This window comes from Prionailurus bengalensis, chromosome B2 (assembly GCF_016509475.1).
Source record: "Prionailurus bengalensis isolate Pbe53 chromosome B2, Fcat_Pben_1.1_paternal_pri, whole genome shotgun sequence".
Classification (NCBI taxonomy): domain Eukaryota; kingdom Metazoa; phylum Chordata; class Mammalia; order Carnivora; family Felidae; genus Prionailurus; species Prionailurus bengalensis.
Window position 1 is genome coordinate 74,348,673 of NC_057349.1, and position 18,803 is coordinate 74,367,475.

General features: G+C 38.3%; 1 protein-coding gene across 5 annotated transcripts in view; it reads right to left on the minus strand.

Moving 5' to 3' along the window:
- The window catches only part of UBE3D (ubiquitin protein ligase E3D), a 157,708-nt gene that overhangs the window by 29,885 nt on the left and 109,020 nt on the right, over positions 1–18,803 (minus strand). Inside the window, exon 10 of one of the 5 annotated variants that reach the window (XM_043593001.1) lies at positions 11,594–11,774. The exons of 2 other annotated variants lie outside the window; for them this stretch is intronic. In XM_043593001.1, coding sequence (XP_043448936.1) covers positions 11,748–11,774 — 27 coding nt within the window. In that variant the 3' untranslated portion in view covers positions 11,594–11,747. Of the gene's footprint in view, positions 1–11,593; positions 11,775–18,803 lie in introns of those variants that run through there. 2 more of the 5 variants (XM_043593005.1, XM_043593004.1) reach the window with 2 other exon arrangements.

An 18,803-nucleotide genomic window follows, 5' to 3' on the forward strand; every position in this document is an offset into this window, starting at 1 on the left:
CATTAGCTAAATTCTTTTGGAAACCTGACAACCTCACACTGTGCAGTTGTTCCTGTGGGCACATCTGCTGCACAGTAGGGGAATGAAATTGGATGCAATCCTTTCCCCACCTCCTAACTTTACTATTTAAAATGGCACTGAGTTTTAGAAGTGGTAGGCGGTGGACAAGAAAGGGATCCTTATACTTTGGTCACTATCCTTGACATAGTCAAATGCTTCAGCTTTATGTTCATTTCCGAGTAAACACTTAAGCTTCTGAATCCAGAGAGCTACTTCTTAGAGTGGGACTCAAAAGACAGAGCACTAGTGATTTTTAACTCCCAAACCTAGCATGTGACATAGCTCCCTGGTACGTCCAGCAGCCCTGGCTCATGCACATAAACACTGACGGGGGGACCCCATATTTCTTCTTGCTGACACTTAGTGTTTTCGTTTTCCCAGCAAAAACCATTCTTATTCCCCCTCTGCACCCCAAAAATCAAACTTGCATGTGGAATGGTGATGTGTTGCCTATATCTCTATATAACCTTCCATAGGTCTGGCACACAGGAAGCTTTCAATAAATATTTTTTGGCTGGAAGGAATAAATGATTGAATTAATGAATTATGTAACTAGAATCTAGGCTTAGTAGATTTCTATAGGGGTATCAAAGAAAATACTGTTTTACAGGGTGGAGCTAAAAAGAGATTGGGAATTTTGGTACTTTCAACCACAGTACTCCAATACTTGCATGTTACCAGGCAATGCACCCTGGCCAGAAAATGACTTTGTTTGGAGCTATGCCCAACCCTGCTTCACAGCCTCAAAGTTGGGACCAAGGGGAAGAGACCCTCACTGCTCTTCTTAGCTCCGTGAAGAGGTAACTATCACAGTGGGGTCCTGAGAATCCTGAGGATTCTCTTTCTTATAAAAGTTATTTATTGGGGGGGGGGGGCTCTTGGGTGGCTCAATGGGTTGAACATATGACTTCGGCTGAGGTCATGATCTCAGTTTGTGAGTTTGAACCTCACATTGGGCTGGCTGCTGTCAGCACAGAGTCTGCTTCCCATCTTCTGTCCCCCTGTCTCTGCCCCTCCCCCCACCCCTCCCCTGCCTGTGTGCTCTCTCACAAAAATAAATAAACATTTAAAAAAAGTTATTTGTTGGGATAATACTGTAAGATTCGAAGAATTAGGATCAGGGGATAACAGTCTTCATGTTGAAAACACAAACTTAAAGATGATCTCCATCATCAAGTGGCTTAAAGTATAGGAATTAGGCAGGTGGTAACATGGACAATGTGAAGATTGTTCCCAGTGTTATTCCGAACACTGATGCATAGTTTGGTTCTCAACAATGACGACGGCTCACCAATTTCTCAAGTGTTTGCTTTCCATGCATATTTTGTGTCATTCTAGTCTGTTTAACTCAAAAGATTTAATCCCACAAGATCACCTATAATTAGAGAGTGATGATGCATTCTTAGAAGACAAATATAGACACCACAGAGGTGATGCATCAGCAGTCTGAAAATAATTAATGCTTATCCTCACAAGGCCACCTACACCAAGACACTTGGGAATAGTTCACTACTGCCATAATGTCATAGAAGGATGGCAAAATCATTTTTCTTATCTGCAGAAGTAGGTCACAGCAGGAACATTTGGCAAAACGCACACACACACACACACACACACACACACACACACCAAAACAGAGTGGACACGAATGGGTTTTGTGACACAATCTTTTAATTTTTCAACTCAGTGTAAGACTTGATCATTGGTTCGCTCTGTAGTCTCTAATCATCTCCCTACGTGCTAACAGGACCAGAATGAGGCTTTGAAATGCAGTATTTGCAAACATAGCAAAAGGCCCCATTTACCAGAAAGCTGCTTCTACACTGACAAGAGCTCAGGGATTTAAGACAGCCACTGATTTTGTTGTTGTTTTATTTCCAGTGACATGAAAATAAAACCTATCATCATAAATTAGCACATTTATCAGGAGTCTGAGCTAGGCAATATGTAGTCATGGTGGCTAGAGGTTACAGAATTTCCAGCAACCTTTTACACTCAGCATATGGCACATGTGGGGCAGCATTTTCTGTTGAGATGTCTATTTAAACTCAAAAGACAGACCCTGCAAAGCTGATCTGAGTTGTGTGCATTGCACCAGTGCTGTTGCTTTCTAAATAATGAATGCCTTTCCTAGTGACAATGAAGATGGCAGTAAAAAGGGGTGGACAGTAGTGGGAAGGGGGACCATGACATTCACAGGGATGATTTTATAGTCTCAGGAAAGTCATCAGAGAGGCTTGAAACCCACACTCCCTCAGGCTTTGTCTTGTTATTGGTCAGAAAGACATGCAACATGATTCCTACACCGGCAGTTTTTTTTGGTCACTGCTGAGGCCCCGGACAATCAGGCACTTGGGTTCACAGACTGGCTGACACTGGACTTTCTTCTTGGGGAACAGATAAATCATCTCCAGGAAACCAGGCTCCTCTCCTAACTATGTGCTCTTATTGACCTATATTTTTAAAGAAATTTGTTCTGAAGTTGTGGTAAGGGCTAGAACCCATTCTTTGGCTCCAATTCAGAGATACTCATTTGGTGCAGTACTTCCTTCCTCTCTTCCCCCCAAATGTACTAAAAAGCTCTCCTCTGTCCTCTTTTTTTTCTTTCCTTACTTTCTTCCTGCTCAGAGCAATCCTATTTCATTTTTCACAGAACATGATTTTCTGTGTTCACTTTATCATTTTTACTCCTTAGTGTCACTAATGACCTTCGAGCTTAGTTATTCTCTGCTTTCTCCTTCTACATTTATCCTTCCCCATTTATTCCCCACCCCCCACCCCCAACTTTAGCACTGAAGGACAGCTATACATGAGTAAATTGTAAAGTTGTGTCACAGTTCCCCTAGGGACAATCTTCTGTGAGTTATTAAATTAGAAAATGGTTTTAAAAAAAAAAAACAACAACGAAGGCTTTGTACAGAGCACGTGCAATCTTTACAATGTAAAATTAGTCCTTTTCCCAACAAAAGTGATGTAATACTTTACTTGTACCTGCACAAAAGGATTTAGGAAATAAAATATACAAAAAAACCTATCAAGAGCTTTAAGGAGTTAGGTGCAAAGTTGTATGATATTTTGCTCTTACAAGGTAGATAATAAAGCCATGCTGGTGTGGAATGCTGTAATTTTGCTTTCTGGATTCACTATCACAAACTCAGTTCATTTAAACATTGAAAAATGACTTGGTTTTATTCATGCACACATCCATTTACTCATCTGTTCAACATATTCATTGGGTTCTTCCAATGTGCCAGACAGAGTAATAAAATCAAATCAAAATTAAAGAAACAACAAAAAATGATCTTTTTTTTGTCTGATGGTTATCTTCTATTTTGGACATACTGCTCAGTTCAAAGATTATCTCATAAATTGCATTTACCTGCAGAAAATGAGGAGGAACAGTAATAAACCTATCTGCAGGCAGATTCACTAAGGCAGATGTGGTTTCAGAACACTCTGTAAAACCCACAACTGTTTCACTAGTTATTAACTGGTAGCCCAGTGGGCATGTACCACAGTGTTGGGTTGGGGGGAGGATTCTGGGCTTGGATTCTTGCTCTGTGGTTTGCTGCTTGTGTGCCTTTTCTTAGTCCCTCTGAGCCTCGGTTTCCTTTTGTGCAGAAGAGAACTAGCTGCACCAGTCCCAAAGGGTGGATATAATGATTAAATGAAATAAAATCCACAAAGCTTCTATTATTGTGCCCGTCTCAAAGTTGACGCTCAATATATTATAATTTTAGCGGTATCATTATCATGGCTGCCCAGGTTTACAGGCTCAGAGAAATGATCGCCTCAAACCACGGAACTTTTCTTTCTCTCAGAAGTGGAATGATAAAGTTGATTTCAAGGAGACAAAGATTGAAAATTAATGTATCCCATGTACTAGCCCTGCCCATTTTCTCTTGAGTTCTGCTAGTTCCCTCACTGAAGCACCCACTTATTATCTCCATAAATGCCCCCTCCACCAAGTACCCCATTCACTGACCTTACCTGTCACCATTATCTTTTTCTCTTTCTAGCTTAAACTTGTTTAGAGATAGCTTAACACAGGAAAGTAGTTAGTCCCTTTACATGAGTCAAAGAAAGGGAAGATAAATCAATTTTCTTTTTGCTTAGGGATAGAAATGATGAAAATGTGAAGAAGAGAATAGTAAGGACATAGGGATAATGGACCCCCCAAAAAAGAGGGACTTAGTGATCCAAGCCTAATAACAGAAACTGATGCTTGGTTGTAGAGAGGATTACTGATTTCATGTGTTCACCTCAATTTAGTTCACAGAATTATACAACGCTAGAGCTGGAAGAGATGCCAAAAATAGTCAAAGCCCATCTTTTTAGAGATAGAGAAACTGAGGCCCAGAGAAGTCTCAGAATTCTTGCTGAAGACAACCCAGCTAATCGCTGAAGAACTAGGACTAGAATCTAGCTTTTTCACATTTTCATTCCAAGAGAAATTTAAATTGACTAGGGTACAGAGCGTTTAGGTGGTTGATGTTACTTTGTCTTTGTTTGCTATTGTGTTTTTGTCTACAGTGAAAGAGATTCAGTCTGACTTTTAAAAGAGGTCTGGACCTGTGGGGATTTACATCATGTGCCTGGTGGTGGTGGTGGTGGAACCGTCCATAAATGCCCTGAAATGGCATGTAAAATTTTAAGTGGATGTCCATTTTTCTAGGAATAAAGTCTAAAGCTTTAACACAGTCTCATAAGTATCAGTGAACAAAACAAAGTTAATTGCAGTGGGTTGGGTTGAGACAAGAGTAATAAGACCAGTGATTTCCAAGCCACTGCAGGCTGGGATGCTTCCAATGCAGACATGGAGGATGTGGTGTAGGGTGAAGCTAGCTGGCAGAGTGGACTCTGTGGTCCTACCTTGCCTTCCAGAAGAGAGGTTCTATTTTCTACATGCTTTCCACATTAGTGTTCCACTCAGTTTGCTAAAGGGAAGATTGCTGCTGCTTACAGTAGTGGGGGATGAAAGCCACTGTTTACCATATTCTATAAAATTTTAAGAAAGGTGTGGTCCTCTGCCCATCTAAGAAAAATAATTTTCAGCATTCTACCCAGAGCCCCTTCTCCTGACTATATCTGTTGTTCTGTATTTCTGTGTTTAAAATCAAGGTATCTCTTGTCTTCCCCTCATCTTCATGAATGCCTGCTGGTGGCAAGAAAATAAGGACCAGAAATTGAAAGTGGTTAGAAAAAAGAACCTGAATCCATCCTGTCTTAGAGGAAGTCAGAAAACAAAGAAATCACTTTTTTTCTTTCCTGGCGTCTCACAGGATGATCTTCATCCCAAAGGCCTAGGTGCTGCCATACCTCGTATTAGAAACCCCGAGTGGACTGTCCACCTTTTTCTTTTTTTATAACCTGAGAAAAATTCTCCCCTCCATTTTTCTCAGATAATAAAGAGTTGAGGGCATATATTTAGAAGCAAGTAGTTTTAAGTTTTATAGAATGTTCGATAACTTGGGATGGGGAAAAATGAGAACTAGCAAAAAGCAATAAAGCTTAGAAAGCAATATATTTGGTCATTTTCACCCCAAATTAGAACTTCATGCCCCTAAGACACAAGCCTAAATAATGTTGTTTGTGTTGCATTAACCTTAAGCTATAATATGGCAAAAGTAGATTACAGGAAATCACAAAAAACAGTTATAACATTAGCAGAAGCTTGCAGGAGTATTTTGGCAAGCAATCACTCTTATAGATTCAGTTATAAACAACAGGATCACGGCCTGGGCCTGTGTGAGTTTAGACACAATTCTCATATAAATATATGACTTCAAAAATAAGTACCATAATGAAAAATGACTACCCCATAAGATATTTTATTTGAGGTTTGCTATTTCTCTTTTGTTTTTCACCCTTCACTTAACATATTTATGAAGGACGGGAGAGCCCTGGGGTTTGAGGGGTGGTGAGAGATCAGTTGGTTCAACTCTACCTCTCCTCTCTCCACAACTGTAACCATCTCTACTTGTCAGCATGGGCCTACTTGTCACTGAATAGCTGGGCCTATACCCAACAATTTTCTGGGTACTATAAATTATATTAGTATAAAAGTATAAGATCATGTTCCTGTCTTCAAGAAATTTATCATCTCACTGGAAACCCTGGACATACATTTAAGCAGCTGTCAGTCATACTAAGTGGTGGCAGCCAGAGCAAGGAGTGATGAAAACACACATGTTAATCTTATTGCCTTCTTGTCATCCTTTACAGTTCCCAACATGAGGTGTATAACAGAGCTTGTTGAACTAGAGTAGCATAGATAATACAGTACTGGGCTGGGACATAAGGGGCCACATCTCTCATAGCAATAGAAGTAGATGTTTAAAATTAGAAATAGAAGGAATAGTCACAGGGATAAAAGTAACAACCATTTGGGGGGCCTGGTTGGCTCAATTGGTTGAGCATCCAACTGTTGGGTTTCAGCTTAGGTCATGATCTCACAGTTTGTGGGTTCGAGCCCCATGTCTGACTCTGTGCTGGTAGCTGCTTGGGATTCTCTCTCTCTCTCTGCCCCTCCCCTGCATGCACTGTCTCTGTCTCTCTCAAAATAAGTAAAAAAATTTTCTAAAAAAAAAAAAAAAAGGTAACAACTATTTATTTAGCATTTATTATATTCCAAGTACTCCTTAATATATCAACATCCATAAGGTAAACAATATAATTAATAAACAGATAAACAAACAGAGGCTCAGAGACATGTTTTGTCTGAGGTCCTAGAACCAGCACATGGAGCGGCTGAGCTTTCACATAGCATCTGTCTGATTTCTAAGACCATGCTGTGATCCTGATTCCTCAGTCCTTTTATTTCTGAGATTCCATAAATGTGTTAACACACCTATGATGATGCCTTCTTCAATTATGAAATATAGCAAAGCTCATAAAGTATGTAGTTATTTCTGCAGAAATTTTACTGACATCTAAGTATGTAATACTTTTCTACTTTTCATATTAATAGATCTTATAATGAGATAGAGAACCATAGCATACACCTTATTATTAGTTTCCAGAGATTCATATCAAAGGATGGTACGTTCAGAATAGATTCATAACTGGTAAATTGTTTAGCTATTTTATTTAGCTCTGATGAATGGAACATTGAGTTGAACTCAAGATATTTAAGCATTGGGATGGATGCATTCAGTGTTGGTGGGTGAAAGCAGATACAAATCCAATATATTTAATGATACCGTTATAAGAAAATGACTATAAACTAGTAACATCTATACACATTTCAAGTATGACTTTTAAATAGGAACAAATACAGTCGACTCAGCCTTCAGTCTGAGGAAAGTACACCTATTAAGGTCCCATCTGCTGCTTGAAGAAAGTCAGCTGAAGGTGCATGCACTTCTGGATGTGGCAACAGATTAATGTAATGCCTGGGTGTGTTCAGCCAGACCCCATAATGCCAACTTTATTTACTTTTAGATTATTACATTATAGACGGAACCTTCCACTTTATGTATCCAGCCTCTGGGACTTGCAGCATCCCAAAGGGGTCAGACACTACAGTTATTAAAAGCTAGTTTTGGGGTGCCTACATGGCTCAGTCAGTGAAGCGTCCGACGCTTGATTTCAGCTCAGTCATGATCTTGCGGTTTGTGAAATCGAGCCCCAGGTCGGGCTCTGCACTGACAGAGTGCTCTCTTGTGCACTCTCTCTCTCAAAATAAATAAATAAACATTACTTTTTAAAAAAAAATGCTGGTTTCTGGGGTGCCTGGGTAGCTCAGTCGCTTAAGCATCTCACTTCTTGCAGTCTGTGAGTTTGAGCCCCGTATCAGGCTCTGTGCTAATAGCTCAGAGCCTGGACCCTGCTTCAGATTCTGTGTCTTCCTCTCTCTCTGCCCCTCCCCTGCTCATGCTCTGTCTCTCTTTCTCAAAAATGAATAAACTTAAAAAAAAAATCTGGTTTCTACAGATTGAATGTGAAAATTAAGGCTGACTATAGAGAAGGGATACATGGGCCACTTAGAGAACAAGGGAAAGGCTAAGGTTCTGCCTCAAAAATCCTGCATTAGCTTCCTTTTCTAAAGGATATCAAAGAAAATGACATTTCAAATGGAGAACTCTTTTCCAATTCTTATAAGGAAAAGAATTTCCACTTTCTCCTGAGAGATTACAGAAGCTCAACTGGGAAGAAAGGAGAAAGCAGAGGGCGATACTGGAGCAAATAGAGCAGCAGCAAAGGCAGGAGGAAAGGAAGTTAGCTTCCTTGCTTTGGCAACCGTTTTGTGTTTGTCTTTGAGACGTCCTTTAATTTCTGAAAATACAATGCTCAGTGGCCCTTCTCCTAGGGAAGTAAAAGGAAAGAGCAAGCAAATGACCTTTATTTCCTGAGCTTACTGTCACAGGAACCCTTCACAAATCTGAGCTTTCTATGCTATATATATGCACAATTTATGGTAAAGGTACAAGGTTTCTAAAGTCATTTGACAAATGAGAAAGTGATGGTAGCAGGTACCAAGAAACATACCTGAGCTGATTCAATGAAAAAGTTGAAAAGAAGACCAAAGCATTTTCCAGAACACATTCCTAGTTTAGCTTAGATAATTACAGTCCTGTGGGAACATATGGTTTGGTGTAAACAGGATGACTTAACGAGACATAAACTAGTGTATTTTCGTTGCTGCTAAGGATTCCTTTCCAAATAGGTTATAAGAGTGTTCACTCTTGTGTAAGAAAGGCAGAAAGACTCCAGTGAGTTTGAATACTGGCCTCCCTTACCTTTCTTTGAGGCTAGAGCTTTCAGAGGCAAGGAAGGGGGCCACCCACAAGGACATAGCTGACTTTCTGAGACGCAACTCAGGGGAGGGGGTGGGCTGCTAAGTTCCAGAGTGGTGGCTCTTTTTTTAGTGCCAGGCCTTAGAAGTAGCAGATCAGGAGGGCAGATGATTATAAGGATGTGAGGGGAGACCCGGAGCACAGGTCTCCATTACTAGCCTGGCATAGAGGGAGTCAAAATATCAGGGAAACTGCCCACTTTTGAATTGGCAAAGTGTTTTCCCAGATATCTTTTCCCTGATTTTCCTGGACTAATGGAGACTGGTTACTTTAGGGGAATAAAAACTTGGTTGAGAAAAACACATAGACATTGTTGTTTCAGTATTTATCCCCAAACTGGCAAACAGGAAACAGTGTCACACACGCAAAAGAAGGTTCACTGAAAACACCACTACCTGAGAAAACAGTACCTCAAATGCCACCACATGAAATTACTGTACTAAGAAAGTCACATTTTCCAAGTCTGATTCATAATATTAATGTTCAACTGGAAAAATATATGTAAATTTCCAAGAAACATTTCCATAGAGGGAAGTATACGTTAACATTATAACTGAATACCACACATTTGGCTGAAGTTGAGAGAGAAGCGTTTTGGGATGAATCATGAAACAAAAGGTATCCATGTCTAGCAATTAATCTCTAAAGTCCTTGGCCAAAGTTTCTTTTCTCATCTAAGCTGACAAATGTGTTTTGGGATTTGATAGCCAGAAAAATCCTTGGGAGGTCTTTTAAGAGTAATTTTTCTTAGAGGAGGCAAAGTAGTAAAGAAGGCAAGGTGAATTGCCTTTAGTATATCTTTGACATGCTTATCTTTTTAATGAGGTAACACCACATTGATCTGCAACAATACAATTTAAATGGAAATTTAAGACATATTACACATTTTGCTGTCTTTCAAAATGCAATGCACCAAGCCTAAAAAGATTTCATCAAGCATAATTTAACCTTTTCTTGATGACCCAAGGTCAGTATTATAAATTACCTATTAGTTGTGTGATCTTGGGCAAATCACCTGAACTCTCTATGCTTCAGTGTCCTCATCTTTACTATGAGAATTATAGAACACATCTATCATACAGAATAGTGGTGTTGGATTAAATGAGATGATCCCTGCAAAAGCACTTAGCATAGAGCCCTTTATGCCATTAAGAGACCCAAAATGGTAGTTACTGCTTCTTTTTAATATATTTCTCTGCTCATGATTGTGACCTAGAAAACTAAGTTGACCCATGAGTTTAACTTCTGAAGTTACCACTTAAAATTTCAAACTTATATTTCTCTTTTAGAAAAAAAAAAAAGATCTAACTCCCATTTCTTTCAATATGGTAGACTTGATGTCAGCAGCAGCCCTCTCAGTATGAAAGACTAAAAATGCTGAATAAATATTTTTAAAATCTTTAAGTACATAGTTGAATTGTCAGGAGAATAACCAAATCTTATGAGGTAGGAAAGAATTCTGAAATCCCTTGGTAAGCCTGGTCTGAAGAGAGGGTTTTCCCAGAGGATTCTGCTCATCCTTGAAGGTCTGGACTAGAGCATGAGCTTTTTAACCTGTGGAATGCTAGGGGTCTGAGGACACGCCTGTGGCCCTGTAAAATAAAAGCTTGGATCAGAAGCCTTTGGGATCCCTGCCCTTCCCCCACAGTAAATGAATTGGAAAAACAATCTGTCTTCCTGGGGCAGGAGGGTGGGGGGAAAGACACCTCTGAGAATTCCTTGTCACAAGCCTACTCTTAGGAACATCTGAGGATGGAATTCATACTATTTATGGGACCCCACAAACAATCCTCTCTGCAGGAATATACTTTCAACCCAGGCCTCAAAGAGCTCCCAGAGATAAATACCAAGGAGGAGCTCACAGTCACTACCACTTACCCACTTCGTGAGCACAACTTTCAAAATATTTCTGTGACTCAGTTTCCTCATGTAACAAATGTAAATGATAATAGTATTATTAAAAAAAAGTTATAAAAAAACAAAACCACAAAAAAGCCAAATTTATTAATGCAATTTAAAAGATCTGAAAATTGGGGGCATTAGGGCTATGTCTAACTTTTTAAAGTGTGGTAATGGTATTATGGTTATTTTTATTTTTATTTTATTTTATTTTATTAAAAAAATTTTTTTTAACATTTATTTATTTTTGAGACAGAGAGAGAGAGAGAGAGAAAGAGAGAGAGAGAGAGAATGAACAGGGAGGGTAGAGAAAGAGGGAGACACAGAATCCGAAACAGGCTCCAGGCTCTGAGTTGTCAGCACAGAGCCCGACGCAGGGCTTGAACCCATGGACCGCAAGATCATGACCTGAGCTGAAGTCGGACGCTTAACCGACTGAGCCACCCAGGCGCCCCATGGTTATTTTTAAACTGAGCTTTTAGATATACATATAAAATATTTATAGATGAAAAAATAGTACTTATAATGGGGACTCTTGAAAAGATTACAAGAATTACTATGTATAAAAGGGCTCAGAAGAGTGACTACCACAGAGTAAATATTCAATAAATATTAGCTATTATTAACTGATATGGGAAACAAATGAAGAGCGTAGGATTTGACTTTATAAACAACCTGATTCCGCTTTTGTAAATACAACTGCTCTCTTTCTCTCTTCAACTACCCTCCTCCCGCCCAAGCATGCCTGCAAAGAAAACACTGGAAGGAAACACACCAAAATGCTAACTCTGTAGGAGGGGAAATTTATTTTCCTTTTTAGACTTTTAAGTTTTAAAATTCCCAACCATCATTATATATTTGTTTTAAAATTAGAAAGAAATACTTTAGGGAAAAAAAAAGACTCCTGTTTCTTCTAGTTGAATCCTGGTACCCCCCAATGCTAGCGTGCTCATTTTCTTCACAGAGATCCAGTTTAGCCACATTTCCAGGTTAGCAGGTAAGATAAGAGAAAGATGTCTAAAGGAAAAAAAAATATCAGAGGGAAAATTAGCAGGTTCCCACGTCATGGAGGAGAGAAATAGTTTCAATATTTCTGTGCAGAAAAACAGACTGGCTAGGTGGCATTCACAGTAAAAGCCAACAGAGGCTTGGGGGTAAGGAAGAGGAGGTTTTTATTCCCTAAGGTTTAACTTGCTTAGCTTCTGTGGTTACGGCCCACAAAGTCAAGATGCCCTATATGTATAAAGACAAATATTTGAATGATAAGGACAAGCGACACAGTTAAGTCTGAAAACAAAGTCTACTTTAAAAATAAAATATATGATTTGAAGAAGGAATAATAAGCCAAAGTCACCTTTCTTGTAATTTAGATATATTTTAGTCTTTATGAATCAATCTACTGTAACAAAACTGTCCCTGGAGTGCTGTCATATTTCTGCTTGCCCAGCACCTTCTGAACACCCTTGAAATGTTCGAGGAATTTCTTTCTTTATTGGTCCTACTCTCCTAGGTCAGAGGCAGAAAACTGGTTTCCCCCGCCTTCCATGAAGCCAGGGCAGCATTGTGAGACCAGACTCCAAACGGATGCCCTGCTCAGCACTTAGTTTTGAAAGTAAGTAACTTGGAAGATGAAATATGGAGAATCCTGCGGTGACCATGGAGGGAAGTGTCAGACAGAATTTCTGAGGGCAGCAGGGTAGGGTCACCTGGAAAAGTGACATAGTGACATTTTCCCCAAAACAACCTAGGTGGCACACTGTACTCTTCCTGGCTGCACATGTAACTAACTACCAGATAAATTCTGCTTTGCTCAAACCAGCCAGGGTGGAGTCTGTTGTTTCAAAGAAACAACCAAAAATTAGGAATGGTGACAAATGCAACCTCTAAAATGTAAGGAATAACAGTAGATGCCCCACAGAATTACAAAAACATTAGATAACTAGTACTTGACTGGTAGGTCCTTTGTTCCTACTAAGTAGAGACTAAATTCCCATTACAAGTGGGGGAAACTTTTCCCAGATCTCACACAACTTGTAAGTACATGGTACAACTGGTATCCAAATCTACATATTTCTGGCTCCAGAGTGTGAAATCTTAAAACTGACATGGACTTCTCCCCTGACACAACCCAACAGGGGATATAAAACAAAGATCTAATGACACTGCAAAAACACTTCCTGAAGAGGAAAATCCCAGTTGCTTTTACCCAAGCCCTTTTTCAGGATGATTTTCAGTTCACTTTACTGTGGCTTCTAAACTGAAACACAGAAATGGAATGGAATCCACGTGAAAAGTGAGTAAGAATGCAAAATTTGGTTAGATGTTAAAACGGATCCTGGGAATCACACATAGGAATGACTTTCTTTTTAAAGCCAATTCCTATCATTCACTAAAAACAAAACAAGACTACAAACCTCTCAGGGACATCTGAGAACATTATTAATGATGTTACATGTATCATAAAAAGCAGAGGAACAGGAAATAATATGAATTTTTAAAAATACAGTTCAACTATATCCTGATTTCTGTAATCAGCTCTATATTGCAAATTGCCACTTCATCATGATAAATTTGCAAATGTATTGGGAAGCTTAAAAAGATCTTTCAACACCTGTTTTAGGGAGACCAACCACCTTATATTAGCCCCTCTACACATTTAGAAAACAAGATTCATTTACCAAGTCTGCTTAAATCTTAAAACATGAATGCATTCAGTGATAATTTTATTTTGCAGAGTAGAAAAAAGCACAAGGGAGCTTCTAAATGTTGGCTCTCATTATACTTCCAATTATTTCAATTATTTCAGATTATGCATAAGGCAATTTCCCCTTTGACAAAATGCTGGATAAAGATATCCAAGGGAATCTAAATAGCAGCAGTCTTTGTACATATGGTAAATTATGTTCTTGGGGGGAACAAAAAGCTGTAAGTTAGGTGATGTAATATGAACTTGCTTTTCTTATGGAAACACTATTGCAACAAAGCCTTGCATATTTAAACCTAGTCCAAATTTTATATATAATGACTATAAACATCTCATTTAATCAACTGTTCTGCATTATTTCAAACATAATTCCAAAAAACCAAAATGGCAACCAAAATAATAAAACTATGTCTACTATGGTTCCTGCTTGATTTTATGATAAAATCAGAGGAAAGGGGAGCCTGGGTGGCTCACACAGTTAAGTGTCTGACTTTGGCTCAGGTCATGATCCCGCGGTTCATGGGTTCGAGCCCGGCATCAGGCTCTGTGCTGACGGCTCAGAGCCTGGAGCCTGTTTCAGATTCTGTCTCCCTCTCTCTCTGCCCCTCCCCTGCTCATGCTCGCTCTCTCTCTCTCTCTCTCTCTGAAAAATAAAATAAAAACATAAAAATCAGAGTATGAAGAAATGGCATGATCAGAACCACAGAAATAACAAATCTTTCTTTAGGTAAATATAAGATGTCCATTTAGCCTACAAAAGATTTCTTACTTCATAGGAATGAGTGGCTTTTCAATAGCCATGTTTGTCCTGCATGACCTTGGGCCCTAATCACATCTGATAGAGATAAACTCTCATAAAATGGAACTGTCTGTCTCATCATGGAACTAAGACTTTTGGGAAAAAAGGGTCACTTAACTGCTTTTTGAGAAAATACCATTTTTACTAAGCTCTTTTATAATTAAAGACTTAGATACGGGCTTTCTAAAACAAACAGAATATTTCCAATTTTCTTTAAATTTTTTTTTTTAGTTCTAAATGTTTATTTATTTTCAGAGGGAGACAGAGAACATGAGCAGGGGAAGGTCAAAGACAGAGAGAGATAAAGAGAGATAAAGAGAGAGAGAGAGAGAGAGAGAGACAGAGAGAGAGAGACAGAGAGAGAATGAATCCCAAGAAGGCTCCGTGCAGAGCTGGACATGGGGCTGGATCCCATGAACCATGAGATCATGACCTGAGTCACAATGAAGAGTCGATGCTTAACCAACTAAGCCACTCAGGCGCCCCACCAATCTTCTTAAGATTCCAGCTCCTCAACACCACTAACTATTCTTTGAACACTGACAGTATCTCAAGTGTTTCAACACTAGAATCTTTAAAAAGATGAAGATAACAACATTTACTTCTTCAGCATTTTCCATCCATCCTTCCAACCTTCAGAATGTGAATTCACACCACCAACAAGCCTCAAGGCTTTGAAATAAATGGTAGCCAAACTGAAAGACAATTAATTATGGTGTATATATGAAAAGTTTCCAACTCTATGTCAAGTCTTACATGTTATCTTACATATTATGGTAATAAAGTAAACTACACTCAGTCTGATGCCTTCTTGATTTGTATCCAGCTCCCTCCTGGCCCCAACTGTCAAATGGAGTCTGGCCATCCTCTAACACCTCTCTTCTCTAATTGGCACCCAGTATGTTCCCTTTCTTAAGGCTCTAAGGATAAGCCTTGGTCTAGTCTCCCATCTTGTGTAGAACATGTTTATTTTATTTTTTTGGTTTGCCATGTAATATTTTTAAACTATTTTATTTTGAAATAATTTTAGAGAAAAGTTGTCCCAAAAAGTACAGAGCATACCCATGTGCACCTTACCCAGCTTCTCCTAATATTAACATCTTATATAACCACAGAAAAATCATCAAAACCAGGAAATTAATAGTTGTGCAATATGATTAAGTAAACTACAGATCTTATTCAAATTTCGCCAGTTTTCACTATCATTTCTCATTTGTTATATTTACATTCCGAATCAGTTTGGGGTTTATTGTTATGTACAGTGTGACATATGGATCTTTTTCCAAATAGCTACCTGATTGTTCACAGCAGCATTATTCAGAAAAGTCAAAAAATAGAAACAACCAAATATCCATTAACTGATAAATGGATAAATAAAATCTGATATATCCATACAATGGATTATTATCCAGCAACAAAGAAGAATGAAGCACTGATAGATGTTACAACGTGGATAAACCATGAAAACTATGCTAACTCAAGCCAGTTATAAAAGACCAGTCATCATTTTTTAAAAATTCTGTAATTTCAATTTGTATGTCCCCTTTCACCTAGGAGTTATTTAGTAAGAGAATTTAATTAATATCTAGGTATAACGGTGTTTCCCTTTATTGTTTTTGTTGGTAAACTCTGGCTTTTAGCATTAAGGAGTGTCCTTTGTCATGTTTAATGCTCTGTGGCTTAAATCCTATGTTGTGTGATACCAGAATCACTAACGTTCCTTTTTGTTTCCATTTATACAATACAAACTTTTGTCCATCCTTTGTTTTTAGAATATGTGAATCACTGTTTTAGCTAGGTATCTGATATAGAATATATACTTGGGTTTTACATTATAAGCCAAATTGTAAATATTTTTCTTTTAATAGGTAAATTACACCCATTCACATTTATTGTTAGGACTGATATGTCAAGCCACACATCTAACATGGTATTTTATAACTGAGAATTTACAAAAAATAATCCTGTTTCTTCCCCTACCAGAGGCATATATTGATTTTTAGAAGAGTTTCTTACTTTTCTTCTAGTGGCCCCTTTATGCAGTTTTAAATGTCCCTTAACTATTCACCATTTGGCTTATTAGGTTTTTCTTTGGCTGATGGTATTCTTTATCACTCGCTTATTGTTTATACACTGTGATTTTTTTTCCCCAATTTTCATCTTTCTCTATCTCTTCCCCTCCCAGTTTTTAGTTACATTATTTCAACTTCATCACAGTATACAACATTTGTGTATTCGTCTTATGCCATCATGCCCATCCCTGTTCTGGTCTTCCATGAACACCTATGTACATGTAAAGGCCACAACTGATGTTAGTCCTATGCTGATGTTTTCTCAGTCATTATTTGGGAATCTTGGGGCTGGGGGTCAACACACATTTTATGTAAAAAATCAGAAAGTAAATACTTAGGTTTTGTAGGCCTTATTGCAATTACTCAACTCTGTCACAGTGTAGCAGAAAAGCAGTCACAGATGATATGTAAACAAGTAACTGTGGCTATGTTACAGTAAAACTTTACTTACAAAACAGATGGCAGGCCATGGTTTGCTGACCCCTGCTCTAGTACATTCTTTAAGAAAGACTGGTAAATGCAGGATTCCCTAAATTTTTGTATGGCCAAAACTGGTTCAGTTTTGCTTTGATATTTAAGCTAAGACAGCTTAGCTGGATATAAAATCCTTGATTCACACTTTCTTTCCTTGAGAGTTTTTGGGGTTTTTTTTGAGTATGTAAATCACTGTTTCAGCTAGGTATCTGATACAGAATATATACTTGAGTTTTACATTTTAAGCCAAATTATAAATATTTTTCTTTTAATAGGTAAATTAAGCCCATTCACATTTATTGTTAGCATTGATATGTTTAGTCACGCATCTATCATGGTATCTTATAAACAAGAATTTACAAAACATAATCCTGTTTCTTTCCCTACAAGAGGCATATATTGATATTTACATATCAATCACTGTTGTCTTGATTTGTAGGTTTTTAAGTCTCATGCTAATTATTTTGCCTTTCTAAATTATTTGATCTTTTGGCTTAGAGCACTTGAGTATTTTATCTTTATCTCTGAAATCTACGAGTTTTAGTCAGATATGTCTTAGACTTGGTCAGTCTGCATTAATTTTCCCAGGTACCCAATGAACTCCCTCAATGTGTAGATTCAGGTCTTTTTCTATTTCTTTAATTTATTTTTATTTATTTAAAAAAATTTTTAAGATGCTTATTTATTTTTGAGAGAGAGAGAGAGAGAAAGTGAGCATGAGCAGGGGAGGGGCAGAAAGAGAGGGAGCCTGAAGCAGGCTCCAGGCTCTGAGCTGTCAGCTCAAGTCCAATGCAGGGCTCAAACCCATGAACTGCGAGATCATGACCTGAGCCAAAGTCGAATGCTCAACCCACTGAGCCACCCAGGCATCCCTGTAATTTACTTTTAAAGTATAGTTTTAAATATTATCTCAGTATCATTATTTTGTTTCCCTTTGTTTCCCTTAGGGACTCTGAAAACAAATTTTTACGTGATCCTTTCTTTACTTATCTTTCATTCCCATTTCTCTTAGACCTGAAGGGTTGCAGAATAAGACACTCCAAAATAGGCTACTTTAACATAAAGATTATTTTGAGTTAAAGTACTTGAAAAACAGCAATCACACACACAAGAAAAACACATTGACTTCCTTATTTTTCTTAAAAGCAGGATATGAAATTCCCATATGCAAATTGTCCTTCTTAAACCAGAAGGAAAATAGCATTCCAAGGACCATAAGTTGAGACAAAAAGTTTTTTTTTTTAAATCTTTTTTTTTTTTTTTAATTTTTTTTTTCAACGTTTATTTATTTTTGGGACAGAGAGAGACAGAGCATGAACGGGGGAGGGGCAGAGAGAGAGGGAGACACAGAATCGGAAACAGGCTCCAGGCTCTGAGCCATCAGCCTGGAGCCCAATGCGGGGCTCGAACTCGCAGACCGCGAGATCGTGACCTGGCTGAAGTCGGACGCTTAACCGACTGCGCCACCCAGGCGCCCCGAGACAAAAAGTTTTTATACAAACAGACTTTGTTAAAATAATTCTTACCTTCCTTTTGCCTCCTCACATAGCTTGCCTTTCCCCAATTGCTTCTCTGTGCAACCTACTAATTATATAAAATCTTTGATTCACAGTTTCTTTCCAAGCTAATGGGTTTTGCCATTTCTTTGGTCCTTCACTCCTATGAGGGCTTCTGTGTCATGCAAAACTTACATAAATTTGTATGCCTTTCTCCTGTTAATCTGTCTTATGTCAGTTTCTCAGAGCCTGCCAAAAAAAACCCTAAGAGGGCAGAGGTAAAAATCTGCCTCCCTTTCAGACCCTTATTTCTTTCTTCCTTTATGTCATTTTCATTTTCCTGGTTATTTTCCTATCTTCAAACCCTTTATTAAATTTTCATTAGTGTCTATTTTCAATTGGGCAATTTAAAACTTATTCTTCATTCTTGAGACCATCTTCTCTTCTTTACATTTCCTGAGTTCAATCAACTCCTTTTCTATTTATCCTGGTTCTTGTCCA